Genomic DNA, 17641 nt, shown 5'->3' with positions numbered 1-17641 from the left:
ATGCCAGTAGCTATCACTTTGCCGTCCACAATTCAGGGCCTGTCTGGATGGACATTATCTGGGTCGGTAATTTCAGTGAATTTAACTGGATATGGGCTTCGGATAGTGTAACACGACACGCCGCGACTATTCTTAAGAAACGGTGGGTGTAGCCGCGGAAGTTTAACAAAAGTTCGCACGTTATAGCCGCGTTCGCGACCAGAAATATTCGCCAACTGAAACGGAGAGCAGCGTTCGCACCGAAGCTAACGAGCAGCTCGCAAGTAAATTATAAACAATTAGAAACCTTCAGTCGAGGATCACGCGAGCGTTAAAATGCATTGCAGCTTTATATTATTTCATATAGGACCTGTTACGTTATGTAACACCGCGACACGCGTTACTTCAACGCACACGCGATCATAGTTGTTTACCAATCACCGACAAATCGGTCAATCGCGTCGCATCGTGACGCGTGCGATCCACGAAACGCTGGAACTGGATAAATTACAAACGAATTCCAGTGTCGAGTGGTAAAACTCGGTTAAATAGATCCGCGTCCACTTGTTGCATATTTCAAACGTACAGCCGTACCGTCGAAGTGACGATGATACAATGGTGCAGCGGTAAATCGTCCCGGGAGCCTTTAATTTGAAAACAGTCGGCGTAAACAGGACGCCAGGTCGAGGGTAAGGACCGTGGCCCTAAAGGCGAGCGGGTACGGCGTTGCCCGTGTTCCTCTCTCGCGTGAAATTTAAAGGCGGCCGTCTCTCCTCTCTGGCCGTGGCATTCGCGAGAAGGGACTGGGGCCCTCGATCGATCCGTGCCCGCATAGTCGCGAGCGCATAGAGGCGGTTGTTTGTCGGCCGGCCGGCCACCGTTTAACCGCCATCGACGTCGCCAGGCGCAAACCTCGACGACCGTCTCCTCTACGCCCTTCAACCAACTTTTTATTGCTGGATTTTCCCCATTATCTCCAATAATTAACGACACCCACGTCAAATATGGTTCACCAGCCTGTCCAAGGGACTCGCGACATGGTAACAGCTAATACAGCGGGATACAAAGTTGGTCGATTTTTATTTAAACGAATATCGATCTCTGTTTTCTGTGCAATCGTTTTTGCTGATTTTTCTAGGAACTAATCCTTCGTGATATAGTTGTTATACCGGTTTACGTGGAATAATACTGTTTGGACGGGGTAATCCATTTTTTTTTTTTTTTATTGATATTTCCTATATATTCGTCCTAATATGCATCGTAGTCATTCGTGGCATTCCTGTTTTCCGATCGCTTACACGTGCTAGGTTTAACGACCTACTCGCATCGTATTCGTGCGGAATATAAATTATATTTATATCAGCGTATAATGAATTAAATGTACGTCAGAGACCCTGCCGTGTGATCGATTTCTCTCCAACGCAAAGACACCAATTGGTTACTTGACGAAGCGTGGGCCATTATATTAGGTGCGCGAGAAAGTACCGGAAACTGGAGAGAATTGTCGGGTATACGTCCGCGCGTGGAGATATCGTACGTGGACTATAAATGTTCCTGCATTGTGGAAAATGTTAATAAGCGAAATAGCGCAAAGTGCACACGATCTGGAAAAATATGTTCCGTGCCATTTGGAACAGAAATCAAGCTGACGCTGCAGCGTACCCGAAAAGTATTTAAGGAGTTAAAATAAACCGTACGGTTACGAGTTTTAGAAACCCTCTTCTAAAACGTTGCGAAACGAGTAATACGGTACGCTGAATTTCGTTTGGCTTTAAATCGCGGCGCGAGTTTTCAGTTTCTTCAAAACTGTCTGCAATGTTTACTGGGGCGAGCGCAAAAACTTTGGACGCAGAAAAAACGCACGGCGTATCCTACGCTTCAACGACATTGGTCGTAAATGAAAACCGTGTTTACTCCATCGACTTTTGTATAACGTATTTTGAAAAGTTCAGCCGCGTCAAGATCGACAGAATATCGCAGCTAAATAATAGTATTCATTGGTACATATAAATACGATGCGTGACTGAATGTATGTTTACATTTAGCGATCCGTACAAGTGATTACAACAGCGACACTACAAACGAGCAGAGAGAACACGAAACTGTTCCATTTGCTGCTTGCACAAGGACCGAAATTACTTTCCATCGTAATCGACCTTTGTTATGTTGACATTTTAATTTTACGCGCGATCGTCCTTGTATATCGATACCAAAAAATAAAACATTGTCTTGCTTCTGTCCCAAATTCCATCGTGAAATATCTAATCACTCGAAGCGTATCCCAAAACCTGTTCGCCACGTACGAATCGTACTTACGTTGATTGCTAACAATTTTCTGTTCACGTGTTACGTACGACAGGGCAGTTCGTACGCGTGAACGGGAGTTTTAACCGGAACAGTCGCGTCCAGCGAAACCCGTGTAGCTCGCGACCGTCCACAGCGAGGAGAGAGACTTCCCTTCTCCCACGTTCGACTTTCACCCTTCCCCCCATTTTCCTTTTCCGCTCCTCTTTAGCCGGCCGGTTCGATCCTTCCGAGAAACAGCCCTACGCGCCGGGCCGCGTCGCTTCTACCCGCCGTTTTCTTGGTCGTCGACTTAACGACCGCACCTGCTACCACCACGGCTCGTTTCGGGCGAGCGGTGCTACGCGCGAATTTCTTCCCTTCGCCGTGCCCACCCGCGCCAGAGGGGACCGTATTTCCGCTCGGCGAGCGCGCTTCCCTCTTAGACAACCTGGAAATCCTCCGCCCGGGCTGGGGTTGCCCGCTTTTAAGGTCGACGAACACCGGAAGCGTAATCGCGAAAAAAAAAAGAAAAAAAAAAATTTCCCTACCGTTGCTGCCGGTCTCTCCCTCCTCTTTCCTCTTATTCGTCTTTTACAGGGGATTTTCTTCTTCCTCGTTCTCGCCCCCCCCCCCCCCAACCTCATCCTTTTTCTTTTATTTTTTTCAATATCGCGGAGATGAGAGAATTTGTCTCGAATCACGCGGTATTAGTCCTGGCGGGGAGTGGACTGTGTCTTTTAGGCAGGATTCTAAGCTGATTATAGGGCAAATCCGAGGATTGAAATTGTAATAGAAATTTGCGAAGGATTTTCCGAGTAGTCCTCGCCCGAGTGTCCCGCTGTTTCAAGATCAGCGCGAATGATCGATTGGAGATTGAGAACGATGCTGGTGTCTGAGGATAATTAGTTTGTTCGCGAAGCCGTACCTATGAAATGTATACGACATTAGACACTCTGATCGATTTGTAATAGTAGCGGATGTATATTACTGAAATACGTATATTAGTTACAACCGAGTACCTAATAATAATGCTTCTAGCCGTAAATTTATCACGATATCTGATGCACCAAATTCTCTTTAACGATAATTTGATAATGAAGTAACGCAATGTACAAAGCAACGCGAAATACAATTGCGATTGATCTTTGGTCAACAGTTGAGATTGATTGCTCAAAGAACAGTCTTAAAATAGACCAACATCGCGTACATACCTACCCACTTGCAAGGAATTTACCTGAAGTCAATCTTTGGTCAAGACTTGGAATTCCTGTGTTAAGAATAGTCGCAGAATAGACTGGCATCGAAAGTACCTGGCCCGCACAAAATTTATTTGAACCCCAATCTTTCTTAAGAATGGTGTGCGAGGCTAGACTAACAGCAATTACCCTCTTACAAGAAATTTATACGGGACCAATCGTTGGTAAAGACCTGAACTGCTTCTGAAAACTTAGGGCTAGACTCGATGTAGACTAACGCCAAGTGTGCATTCATTTAACTCGAAGCCAATGATCGACTTAAAACAGTTACTTAATTTAGACGATTCCTAGACTCGCATAAATTAGCCAAATTTTTCATAGAAACAGCAAGTGGTCCAAAAAATGTCTAACTAGAGCAGTTGCTCGTGCAACGTCACGTAAAGGCGAAGAAGAGGCAACAAGGCACCGGCGATCGAGTGGCCGTAGGAAGGACGTGCCCCAATATAAATCGAGAAGGACACCGGTTGGCGTTACGTAATCGACAGTGGCAGTTATCCGTTTCCTGGACCGCCCCCACCCTACCCGTACCGCTCGTTCCTCCTGTATTCACTCGAGCAACGAGTCGCGTTTTCAAGTTACGCCGAATGCTTGTGCGTCTGCGGCCGTCATTGTTCCTTTTTCCCGGTGAATGCGAGAATATATTGCATAAGGCTGGCGAGCAACTACCTGTCGTACGCTCCAGAGACGTTATATTTAACCGTGCGCCGGTGGACCGACCACCATGACCGACCAACCGTTCCTCGACGCGCTCGTACTTTTTCCCTTGCGCTCTCTCGCCGGCGAGAGAGTTCGTCTTCTAATTTTAGAAGTTTTGAATTATGTAATACGCGTGTCGTTACCGGACCAACGGAGTGGAAGGGAGAGGATGCTGCCTGGGTACCGTTCAACTGTCCGTGGGATCGTGATCGCGCGGATTTCTCCGTTCGAATTCGTGCGTTCATCGCGCGTTCGCTCGAGATGATCGGTCCGTAATTATTTTTTCCTCTTAAAGATAAGAGTGCTACGCGGAAAGGTAGTTGACGCGAATTTATGGGTGGGATTACATCAAAAGGAAAAGAGTTAGTTCGCTGATCATTCTCTTCTACGAATTGTAAGATTCAGTTTGCGCGGCGGGGTTTCCCATTTAAACAGACCGAACGTATGCCAGAAACCGTTAAGCTGATCAGTTTAACTAACAAAAAGCTGATATTATATCGCATCTCATTTTCTGCTTAGTTCCGTGCGAACTTATCGTTGGATCTTTTAGTTCGTTAACGTTTTTTGTCACGCGGTATCACTTTTGATATCGAAATTTCAGATTCCCGTAGTCTGTATATTTCCATCGGGAATATCGCGAATCTGTGGCGTTTATTAGTTTTTCGTAGCGGCGGCCTTGTTGTTCGGGTCGCCAGACCAGTTCCTGGAAGCTGGGGATCGGCCTTAATGCCAGGATACCCCATTGTGACGCAGTTCTCCGCGCTGACGTGGATCCGCGAATATAGATTGCTTTTGTTTGCTTGGATACGCGCGGGGTGGGCTTTGATGAGGGCTCGACGGGGGTGGCTGGAGGGGCGATCGCCCGAGTATTATTCCCTTTTTTTTTCTACTCTTGACGAGGTTAATTTCGAATGATGTCTGCGTGGAATTTGAGGGTCGCCAAGGTGTGATCCGAGTTTACGCGGAATGCACCCTCAAGGTATCGTCGTCGTTCTGAGCAGTGTGCACCCTCCTGTGCAAACGTACGCGGACAAACGTACAAATAACAGATTAAATTGCTCGTGCGGTCCATACACATTTGATACACTACATTAGCAGACGTAACGCGATCGAGATTTTCTCACTTGGTTTAATCGATATCGATCGTATCGTAATATGTAAGATATCTACGTTTTTACATAATCGATGTTGGAGTTGATATTAGATGGCTTAGAAACTTTCACAGCTATATTGCAAGTGAAGTCTAATTTCTCCAATACTTGTGCTATGGTATATATGTATTCTGGTATATAGTACTTTTTATGGCTTTAAGTTAATTTTCTAATAGACAATATCGACTGAACTGTGCGAAAAATTTCTGCAAACAAGCAATTCGTAGAAATACGCGTCATTAAAGAAGTATCGTAATAAAAATGGCGAGGCGGTCGAAACGTTCGCTCGCGAGAAGCCTACGCGACGGTTGGGTTCGATTAAACGGTGACCAATCTAAGAACGTCAGGGTACAGTTTCTGGCGTCAGACGATACGCATAATTCGCCGCGCGGACTCGACGGCGGCGACTCGCGGCTTAGTCAACTCCTACCCGCCTCCCGTCGAATACCTTTTTCCTCTCTTTCTCTCCAAACCGAGTGACCTTTACATTCCTAATCGTGACCACGCGAAATTCTTGCCGCGTCCTTTCGGCGTACCTGCGGAGGACGGAGCGGCGTGTGGCCGCGCCATTTCCAGCGCGCATGCCTTCTGGCCATCTCTACGTTATGGCTCTCCGCTCGCAATCTCTCTCTTCCTCTCTCCCTCTCCCTCTCTCTCTCTCTCCCCCCCTCTGAACCCCGCTGCTCCCCTATCCCTCGCGCTGTTTGCTCGCGTTCGTGTTCGTGTCCGTGAGAGAGGCTGCAGCAGCCTCTGACGGGAAGGGCACGATCGGAAAATTAACGACCCCTCGAGCGTTAACTCCCGACTCCGAGGTCGGTTCTCGGTCCGCTCGTTCGTTAAGTCCCTCCTCGAGTTCTCGCGACTCACGCCGCGTTTTCAGCTATCGCCGTCCTCTCCCCTATACCCCTCCGCGGCCCCTCGCCCCCGCCCCAACCCTCTAAACCCCTCGCGCTGTTCCCTCAGCTGCCCGTTCCAAACCGCGTCCCCGTTTACCCCGCGTCGTCCGTGTCGGGTTCCTCTTGGCGTTCTCCGCTTGCCGCCGCCGCCACCGCCGCGATACCGTCCTCGTCGTACCTCACCTCGACTCTCTCTCTCGCGCGCCCATCGGGACCCTCGTTCCTTTCCCCCTAACCATCGCCACCGGGTCTATCCCTCGAGCTACGAATCGGAGATTGGCGGAGAGACCGGTCGATTATCTATAATCGATAGGAACTACTGGTATATTGGCGCGGTGCGTGGCGCGCCGTGGATGCCACGCACAGATAGGGACGCCGGAGAGTTGGGGACACGGGGCGCCGGACACGCCGCGGGACTCTCTCTCTCTCTCTCTCTCTCTCTCTCTCTCTCTCTCTCTCGGCCGCGAAGTATGCCGGGGTCGTTCGGGTCCGGGGATTAATTAGGGGAAATTGTGCGACGATTGTCGGGAAGATTGTTTCGCGGAGAGGGCACGCCGAGAGTAATGGAAGTTTAAAGCCCATTCGGGAATCGACTTTTTCTTCGTCCGCCGTTATTTTCTTCTCGCTCTGGACTGGCGATCGTAATCTGGTTAGCTGTGCGGGTTATGGCGCGAACCGAGAGACTCTATGTGTGATCGGGACCGCGCGCGAGAACCTTTCGTTTCTTGGGACTAAGCTCGAGGATTTTTACGTCCTCCGGGTGTGAAGTTTCTTTTTTTAACCGTGAAAAGGACGTCCGCTACTGCGACCGTACAACTTGGAAACTTTGAAAAACGTAATCTTGGGACAAATGATTCACCGTCGATGTATTTACTCCTCGAAAAGTATGTCCTTTAATTATCGCAATCGAAGCAGATAATCAAAGACTTATTGGAAGCCGGTAAATTATAATTTGCGCGCATTACAAGCTGTAATTAAAGAGCCGGTTCTGCGCGGCACACGTTATACGATATAACGTTTTCGAAGTTCCGATTATGGCGTCGTCTTTGAATTTTGCACAAAATTTTGCGACTCTGCTTTCACGGAGGATCGTATTTTATAATAAAATGACAAGTAGGATAGCTCGACATCGAATTTACTTGATTTGTTGGGTATATAGCGCGGGTACCTAATGGTGTTTCTGGGGGATCGTTTATTTTTACAGGCGAGAAAAGGGGTGAGGGACAGGAATCGCGTAGTTTCCTGGCGCGGGGTCGCACGGATCGGGCTGGTTCGTTCGGTTCGTTGCTCCTCCGTTTTAATTCGTCGCTCGCCGCCCTCCAATTTCCTCCGCGACCAGGTAGCTCCGGGGTCCCGACGAAAATCGATGGGAGAGCCCCGGAGATTTTCACGAAAACACACGAGTCACCGGGCGGACGGTTAAATGAAAAGCGAAGGATCGCGTGAAAGATGTTGATCGATGCCGATACGCGGAAATTGAGAATGCGTTCGCCCGTTTCTCTTTCTCGTGCCCGTGGGTACGCGGTGCCGTCTCACGGATATCGCCACGGGAGAACTGCAGGAAACCCTTATATAACACGTCGACACCAAAATCCTCTACACTGTCTTCGTTTTGTCGATCTTCTTTCGTTTTCAGTATCACGAACTTTTGCAATCATTAACTGTTTTACACGCGAGAAGATTTTGTCGAGCGTAGTCTCGATACAGCGTGGTCACGAAATTCAGTGTGGCGAGTACGTGGATCACCGGAATAACGATCGACCCCGGGCAAGTCGAAAGTTCGAGACTCGCGGAGATTATGTGGGTTAAACTGTGTGAAATTTTCAGGAAGGCTTTCTTTTCGGTTTCTTTAGGTCGCCTCGAAGCGGAAAGGCAGACACGGAGTGGGCAGCAGTTACGAAATTTCATCGGGTTTCATTGTCACGACTAATTCCTACGAGGAAGCGCGTATCGTTTACCGCGATACGTAACTCCTGCCACGAGCCACCTGCTCGGGCCCCACAGATCATGCGGCAACTGCGATATCCGGATAAAAACGATCGTTCCTAATTCGTTTGCTCGTTGCGCGTTCAGTTACGTTGCTTTCGAAATTTGTTTTCGTTCATTTATCATGTTCTTCTCTTAAATATCGCTTGTTTTATTCAATTTGCTATTAATTATAGCATAACGCGTGTTTTTATAATTAATTGAACTTTTAGATAATTGAAATAAAACATTCTACTTTCTAAACATTCTAGTAACGAACGACTGGTGGCACTTAATCGCATAGCCAGTGTAGTACTACGTTTTTCTAAAATATGACACGTATCAAGCATCGGAAAGTCAGTTGACAGCAAGTCGAACATTTACCATGTACCCAGTAACCATTAAAATTTACATTCCTGATTTATACGTACTAGAAATAGCCAACGTGATACAACACTCTTCAAATAAGACAAGTTCGAACAATGCAATGTAGTACCACGTATGCCCAGTACCACAAATCGAGTCACCGAACGGTTTGGCGCCATATTTAAGTCCGCGACAAATTCATCGACGTACCGTTACGTTGATCTGAAATCGAATAGGTACATACCATCAGTCGAACAGCTTGCGACGCTTCTCATACGAGTCATCAAAGGCAAAGGCAAGGGATATCCGTGACACGATCACTGTTATCGTTCCATCGTAGATAACGCGATGCAACCCGTCCGAAACAATCCGTGTTTCGATTCTCTAGATCCAGCAGCCCGACAGGTAGCGACGCGCATGCGCCGTCCGAACGGAGTCGCGATCTTTCCACAGAGCCTAATTTCCAGGCATTAAAACACGCCGATAACCTCCTCACGCTCGCTGGAGCCTGATATTCATATATGCGCGGCGCACGGCTGTTCAGGGTTTTCGCGCAACAACCCGAACCGTTCTACGATTATTGCGACGAGTCGTCAGCCGACAGACTGGCTTCCGGAAACTAACCTTAGCATCATCCTCTTCATTCATAAACTCTTTTCTCCGGCGCGTAATGGAATAGCCTGGGACTCTGCCGGCGCATAAACGTCGAACCCGCCCGCTTACTCCGTACCCGTGCCCCGGCAAAAGTACATACGGGCGAAACTAAATCAGACGGTAATACACACGCTCCGGTTTCAGCGACGCCGGTCAGCTTTTGCCCTCTTCCTCTTTCTCTATCTTTCTCCCTACCCCCCTCTCTCTCCGTTTATCTTTTACACACTCTGGGTCCCACGAAAACGCTTTCCCTTCCGAAAACCTTCACCGTTGTTGACTCGATTATCGTCTATCCGTCCGGCGAGTTTGCGGCAACGACGTTCGCGGTACCAGGGGAACAGCAGCCGCGCGAAGCTCTCCTTGTTCCGCTACGTACCCCCACGCGTGTTCCTCTCTGATGCGCGCACACGTACACACACGCGCGTACAGACGGGATGCATGCAGGCGGCTATTTATGTAAGTGGTGTCGCGTACCGCGCACACCACCGCGTAAACGTCCACGCGCGACACTACTTACATAAATAGTGCGAGAGGTAGGTGGGGGGCCGCGACGCGACGAAACGGGAAGAAGAAGAAGACGCGGAACGGACGGGATTGGACGGAGTAAGACGGAATAGAGGAACGCGAATAGACGAACGAACGTGCGACGAGGAGGAGCGTAGCGGGCGAGGTGACGGATAGAGCGGGACGGGGAGTAAAGAACCGCCTCGTGGTGTGCACGCGTGCGTGTGCCAGGAGGAGAAACGCGGACGGAGCGACGTGTGACCACATTGGCCGTCGTCACTGGCGGCTTCCACGGTGGATCCCCGAAAGGGCAGAGGTGAAGCTTCACCGTGCTCTACACGAGACCGCTTCTAGTTGGAAAAGCGCGAGATTGGACGCCCGTATAGTGTATTGTGATATAATCGCGAGAAAGGGATAGAACGAAAGGTGTTAAACGGGAATTTCATATTTTCTGGAATGGGTGGTAACGAATTTTCATATTTACGTTTAAGCAATTTTCTAATTTAAGCCTCTCTTTGAATAAAAAAATCGAAGGAGAAAGATTTTCAGTTGGATACCGCAGCCTTGGTCCGGATGGTTTTTGTACTCGCGACCGTACACTTTTAGAGGGCTTTCGATCTCGCTTGAACGACGTGACTGGTATTTGCGCGATCGAACCTTCGGTTATTCTCCGATTTGAATACCGCGCGACGAACCGTCGGTTTGATAGCGACGAGGTTGGACGACGACCGCGTAAGGGGGATGGCGGGGCGAATTAAAGACGTTGAGCAGCGCAGCGTGTAGGTAGCAGCGCCGAGGCCAATCAGAATGAATTAATAGCGCGCAAAATAAGGAAAGGGAGGAGTTCGCCTATCGTCGTAATAAATTCGAAAGGAATCCCTGTTTCTGTTCCTGGAAACGGGAGGGTTGCTCCGCTCGTCGCCTTCTCCTTCTAACGATGATACACGGTACTTTTAACAAAAGTTACAGACCGTATCAGGTAGACGCACGCAAAAATGAGGAATCGAATAAAAATAAAATATATTCCTTTGATGCTATTATAGATTAGATGAAAAATGGAGATAAAAATCGAACTGTTCCACAGCTACAGCGATGCGATAAGTTAGAGAATATCACTATTTAAGGACAGTTAGACGCGTATCGGGCACCAGCAAGAACCACTTTACCCCGCCTCAAATATTCAGCATCCAGCGAACGAACATCGAAAACCTACGATAGCACGGTAGCGTGCGACACGCGAAAACTCATCCAATTTGTCATTTTTTTTTTACCGGCTAATCCCACGCGGACGATCGATCGAGGGTTGGAGGGAGAGGGTGGAAGTATCGCGGGGTATCAAAAAGAGGTTCGATAGGGGGTGGCGGATAGGCGACAGGGAAGGACGGGCGAGCCGTCTATAATATTCGGTTATCGAGCGAACGGCTGGCCTCCTGAGAAAATGCGGCGTTGTTCTGACCGCGATTCTGATCGCGAGCGGAGCGGCGTTAATGCGGCTTTGGGCGTCTCGCGGCCTCTCCCCCCTGGCCGCCGCCCGGTCCGCTCGACCCGTGGTTTTTTTCCCTCTCTTTTGCATGCGCCTCGCGCGGCCTTCGAGAGATCTCTCCACCACGGGCAACGGGACGAGAGGACGAGACGGACGGAGGGGGAGGGCCACGGTGGAACGGTCCAAGGAAGACGGAAAACGACGGGCTAGCAGGGAAGCCAGAGCGAAAAAGATATAAGACGGAGAGAAAAAGAGGCCGGGGAGAGCCCCTGGTGCTTCTGGCCTGGACGGTGAGCGAGGTAAAAATCGCGAGAGCCGTCAATTAGGAACGCCGCTCCGAGCCCGTTCTCCCTTCACGAACAAAGAGCGACTCACTCGCGAACGGCGAGCGGTCTCCTCGCGCCGCTACGGGGACGATGTTTCCCATCCTTGCGAGCGCGCTGCCTGGTTATCGATAGGATGCTTGCTTATTTCGGATGCGAGCGATGGTTTATTGGACGGGGGATTATAGCCGCGCATAGGTGCCTGGATTTAACTATCGCGTTTCCCTTCCTTTTTTTGGGAAACCCCGATATCGATGGAGGTATATCGCGCGCGTCGATGACGTCAAGGAAAGAAAATGATTCACGTGGGGGGAATTCTTGATACGTAGGAACATCGAAATCGATGCGGACGATTGGATAATTGACGATCGAAGTTCGAGACGCGAGAGGTGAGGTTCGAAATATTTAAATTTTGAAGGGATCGACGGTGGCTTGCTCGATGGCACATTAGACGGCGGATGCCAGCGCAGAAATGGCCTCCGTGGACCGAGCTGCGGCAGCTTATGACCGATTACGGGTTGATAGAGCGTTTGAACCGCGAGCGGCAATGAAATATACTCGGCTCGAGTCGGATTCATTGTTTGTCAGCGGCGTCCGTGGCGTAATGAACGTGGCAGGATATCGGGTTCTATGGCACGCCCGTATCTGGCCACCGTAAATATTCTTCGGCTCGGTGGAAGAAAGATACTCGTCGTTCGTCGTTTTAACAGCTTTTCACCGATGGCGAACGTCGACGGATCGCCCGTTCGAAGTTGCTTGATAATTTCTTGCCCCCCCCCCCCCCCCCCCCCCCCCGGCCAATTCGATTTATTACTACATCGCCCCGGCCGATTAATACGTTTTATTCTAACGAATAATATTTCGACGGTAATACCGGTGGATATATCGAGCGTAATGTATCGGCGGTTTTACATTATCATGAATAATGAATTACATAATAAACGCGCGTAGTCGGACGATGATTAATTTTAATGCATGACTAATTAATACGCGCGGAACGAGTTTATTTGCTAGGCTGTTACGGTAATCGTAAATCAGATTCCGCAGCGTGCGCGATTCTTTCGAGACTAATTAATATCGGTGGATCAAACGATATTAAAGCGTTTGCGGGTGGAGAAGGGGGGAAAACAAAAAAAAGTGGTGGAAGAGGAAAAAATTGATCGGAGGAAATGGGTCAAGCACGGTGAGAGGCGAAGAGTTTGCACGATGCTCCGCTAGAGATACATTTAGCGACGACTCGGTTTTACCTTTCGACTCGAGGAGAGCAACCGGGCAAAAGTTCCACGTCGAACTCTCTCACCCTTTTCCTCGAAATCGCGTGTCACCGTCGACCCGCTAAAGAGCCATTCCGACCGGAAATCTCTCGGCGACTGGCGAGGGTACGCCTGCGCATCGACAGGACCCGCACTTCCGGAATAACCGGAAGTCCTTGTGTCTCGCCGCGCACGGGATGCAGCTTGCTCTTTGTCTCACCGCCGAATCGGCTCCCGTTTCTAACCTGAACCGCGAACCCTCCGTCCCCCGTTCCCCGTTCCCCGTTCTCCTTTCAGCTTAACCTACGAAAACGCCGTGTAATCGAAGATAATTGTCAGCAGCCTTCTGGGAACGAGAGAAAGGTACGAGAAGGGGGATGAAACGCGGGCAAAGAAAAAGTCGCGCAGCGGAACAATCTCGAAGGTATCTTCTTCTCGCTCGATTCACCGCGATGAAAGTTCCGACACCGATTTATCGGCTACGAAAACGCAATACGCGTACGTGAATATACATATATCTATTAGGTTTGCAAGAAAGTAGTTTCAGTTATGCAGTACGAAATAAAACTGATGTTTCATACGCAAAGAATAAATTTCCTTTCTCTCAAGTAGATGGAGGATTATCAGTAGAAATTTAACGACAATATTCACGATTTGCGTTTATTCGAGGGTTGCCACGATTTTAGTCCGCGTTATTCGCAATTCGCGGCAATTCAAACACCGTGCCGCGTTCGAGGGATACACCCGGGCGGACGAAAAGCGTATAAAAATCCACTTTTAAGACACCGTCAGGCGACAGGTTTTTCTCGATATAAGCGCGGTTGCGCGCGGCCGTAACGGGTAACCTGATAATTTATAGCGGCGCATGGAGGGCACCTGGTATAAAGTTCCTCCTCCCTGTGCCCGCGCGCACGCACATCTATCGACTCGGCGCGTGTTACCGCGTATGCACACCCGTGCACACATGCGTGCACCCGAGCCGCTTCCCCTGTGCACCGTCCTGCTCCCCATATGCCCTCGTAATGACGAACGCGCGTCCAGACGGAAGACCGCTCAAATTTCCCGCGTGAACGACGCGCGTCGAGATGCCTCGGGACCTCCGCCGTGAGACTCGTCCCTTCCATCTTCCCCCTCCCCCCTTACTTTTTTTTCCTTTTCGCCCTTTTTACGCCCTGGTTCCCGCTTCTTTTATTCCGTTTCGTAGCTTCCCAGCAGCAGACGCCGAGTAGGTGGATCGGTACCCCGCGCCCGACACGGTTTTCACCGGTTTCTACTGTGCGTATCGCGCCACCGAAATTTCTCACGATTCCATTTATTATAGTTTAAAAAGTACCGCGTTTCGACGATCGTATGGCTTGTCGACGAATCGTTGGCAAATATGTGGTTGTTGGACAGCGAGGAGACTGGCGTAGATGTGCACGTTTGATTCTTTGAAAATTGGAATTAAAATGCTTTGCAATGTTATTCAAATATTTTACATTAAATAACCTTTTCTTTTGGCACGAAAACGGAGTTGTCGGATTACTTGAAGAATCCGTTTGTGTTTTCGTTTACGTTTCCATTTAGTTTTGTTCGCTTTTACAGGAACGTTGCGAGAAAATGATGGACATTCCAAGATTGTCGTACAATTTGTTCCGATTATTATTACACGGGATGAAGTCGTATGGGAAATAAGTACGTCGTCGCTAAGTTCATCTAAAATTTCTCTTTTGCATCGATGAATTCACGAGATGACACTTGATATCGGGATTTAACGAGCGAGCAGTAGTTACATAAGATTTATCTCCGAGCTGGCGGAGGACACGTGTATAACTTCGCGCGAATCGTATCTTAAATGGCCGCTCGTTAGGCGTAAGGCTCGTGGAACAGTTATGTTACGTACTATGTCTGACGGTGTTACGAAGGCGTTTCTAACAACCTATCTTCATCACTTTTCCTTTCTCCGTACACGTACACCATACAGTGTACTGTACAGCGTCAACTCGTCCCAAAGCAAACAGCTTAATCGTCTTAAATAATAAAATTCCCTACTAAAAAAAGTTGTCAGCGAAAACGGTACCTGTTACAGATTCGAAAGAAATTGTTACGTTTTTAACAAACATTTCGCGAATGAGAGAAAAATGGGAAGTCGTGAGACAGAATAGATTTGTTTCTCGATGCGGTTACCAGTAGTTTGTAGAACAATGAATATCGTTGAAACCCTCTCAGGATACTCAAATCTCGAGGCAAGGAATCTGTTACCCATTCGAGATGAAACATTTGACGAAAGAGCGTAGAGTCGTGTCTAGTTAGAATCTAATCGGTCCGCCCTCAATTCTCCACCAAAAGTTCGTTCTCGATCAATTTTTCAGCCGGGTGCACCGTCGTTCGAACACCGTAGACCCACGCGGTGGCACATTTAGACGCGGAATGCGAACAACGCGATCGCGCTACGTTCATACGCGGCATTCGAATGGGTGGTTAAACGGACCGCGCAACAGTTTCCAATTAGAGTGCAATCGGTTTTTTCCCGCACCTTAACAAATATCGGCTAAACAAAATTAACTCCCCTCCTAAAACAATCGATCGATTTAGTTCATTCTCTATTGCATAAAGGACATTATCAATTTGAGACGTCCGGTTTTTCCTGTTCTGTCGGGAATCGAGCGTTTCTCAAATTTATTTTACTTTATTATAGACATATTTTAATGCGATAAAATGAAAATTGCCTGTGACGTCTCCCCCGTAGAACGAAGCTCGTGTAATACAGGAAAAAGCGCAGCAAGGCGAATTATGACAATTAACCCTTTGACTGTGGTCCACTAACAGCTTGCTGTGGAACAGCGGTTCTCAAACTTTTACCGCCGTGGCACCCTTGTCGAACTAAACGAAATTTCGCGGCATAGTTATCCTTAAAGCATGTAGTTGCAGTCATAACTTTAATACTCCAAATTAAATACTGAAGTTCTCAGCCGGTGTACATTATAATGCGCGTCGGGTCTGAAGGGGTTGATCCGACGTTAATTTACGTGTTCCAATACCATTCATACGCTATCATTACAGATCGACCAAAGTGCTCGATTTAGTTAAGAGCAATAAAGCGCGTGCCGCGTGTGCTGCATGTACATCATTCGAGCACGTAAATAACTGTACAGGTGCGCAAAACACACACGTCTTATATATATATTAATGAAAGTGCAAAAGTATTGTCCACATATCTACTGTTGGGTGCAAGAAACGAAGGAACGAGTGTTCGAATCGAATGAACTGAATATTCCAAACTTGATGCGTAAGAATCTGTGTCTGGGAAAACAAGGGAATGCATGGAAATCCGAAAAAGGAATCGAGAATGTTCAACGAAAGATTGTATAAAAGGAGTCTAGTTTAAGAAGAGCAACGATGTACCATGTTTAATAAAAATAAAATTAACTTTCCAGTTGCCACGCTGCCATATAATAGAAGCGTGGAAACGTGTAGGTACACGCGTTTCGCAGCGTGGAGAATGAAACGAGCGAAAAAAAAGAGGAAAAAGGCAGATTTCCCTATCCGTGGAGTAAAATTTGGCGAAGGAGACGGAGAGTTTCGCGACAGTTCCAGGACCGGGCGTTATAAATCCACCGGCTGGCCGGATGAAATTTCTCACCATATGGCGGATGCCTACGGTCCGCCATGTTCCCCCGGAAACTCACCCTGCGCGTTGCTCGCGAGAGAGGAGACTTCTCACTCCCCCCTCTCTCTTCCCTACTCTCTTTCTCGCCCTTTTTCTGTACGAGTTCGTCGGAACGGGGCCCCGTTGCAAGTCGGCCGAGATTACGGGCTCGCTTTTAAGGCCGCCTGCTGCGAATCCGAAAGAGGCCAACGCGATGAGCAGCGTGCTCCTCGAGATAAACACCGGACAGGGAAGAGAGAAAGAGAGAGAGAGAGAGAGAGGGGGGGAGGCGAAGTCCTGCGGACGAATTGCCGAGCGGGATTTATCGCGTGGAAAAGAAAAAAAAAATAAGAACCTGCCAATCACTCGCACCGATGTTTCGCAGCCCTCGACCCTTTAAGGGCGCGTATCAGCGTTCAGGGAACATGCGTACCACTGGCTTGAACGATAGCTAGGATAATTTTAGGAAAGAGGATACCACACTCTTTGAAAAGTGTCCCAAAATCAGATGACGTTCGATGATAGCCGATAATTATCGAAGCTTGTATCTCTAATAAAGATTTGCGATAAAATGTGTATTCTACTGTCGTTTTATACGAATCTAAATTTGTATCGAACGACGATAATCAGTTTTATTCCATTCAACGAGATGCGTCGAATATATCCACGTATAAAGATCGCGTTGGCGACAAAAGAAACGGAGGCGAGAGTAGTCGGTGTAAGCGAAAAAAAATGAAAGGTTAGGAGGATCTTTCGTGAACGGAGACCTTGGCCCACAGTATATGTTAATGCCCGGCTAGACTCTCGCTGCAACCCCACCCAGACCTCTCTCTCTCTCTCTCTCTCGCTCGCTCTCTTTCACCCCACTCGAACAACTTGGAGCAAAACCGGGGCGATGCTCGCCGACTCTATTTTCCATCTGCGTGAAAAGTCAGCGATCAGAGTTTCCTGGCGCGGTGTCTCGCCTACGAAGCCCTTGAATGATTCAACGCATAATGAGTCACTCGACTATTCGTAACGCTATTATATTTGCCTCGACGTGTCTAATTGCCTGAACGTTTTTAACTCCTTTAACACTTGTTACCCTCGCTTCAATTATCCCGGCACTGCTTTCTTCGGACGACTGTTCTGCCTAACCCTCTGAAACCCCACGTCACTCGGCTCTTACGTAACCTATGTCCGCACAAGTGCGAACGTTCCA

The 17641-nt window shown here is 48.5% G+C and overlaps 1 protein-coding gene across 1 annotated transcript in view; it reads right to left on the bottom strand.

Moving 5' to 3' along the window:
* LOC143423669 (dynein regulatory complex subunit 7) overlaps positions 1-9594 on the bottom strand; it is a 90383-nt gene extending 80789 nt beyond the window's left edge. The window contains exon 1 of the mRNA XM_076895169.1: positions 9225-9594. Within this exon, the coding sequence (XP_076751284.1) occupies positions 9225-9243 (19 nt within the window). The 5' untranslated portion in view covers positions 9244-9594. The remainder of the gene's footprint in view (positions 1-9224) is intronic.
* Positions 9595-17641: the final 8047 nt, after the last annotated feature.

This window comes from Xylocopa sonorina, chromosome 1 (genome assembly GCF_050948175.1).
Source record: "Xylocopa sonorina isolate GNS202 chromosome 1, iyXylSono1_principal, whole genome shotgun sequence".
In the NCBI taxonomy this organism is placed as follows: domain Eukaryota; kingdom Metazoa; phylum Arthropoda; class Insecta; order Hymenoptera; family Apidae; genus Xylocopa; species Xylocopa sonorina.
Note: the sequence above shows the minus strand (reverse complement) of the source record. Positions and strands in the feature narration are given on the sequence as shown.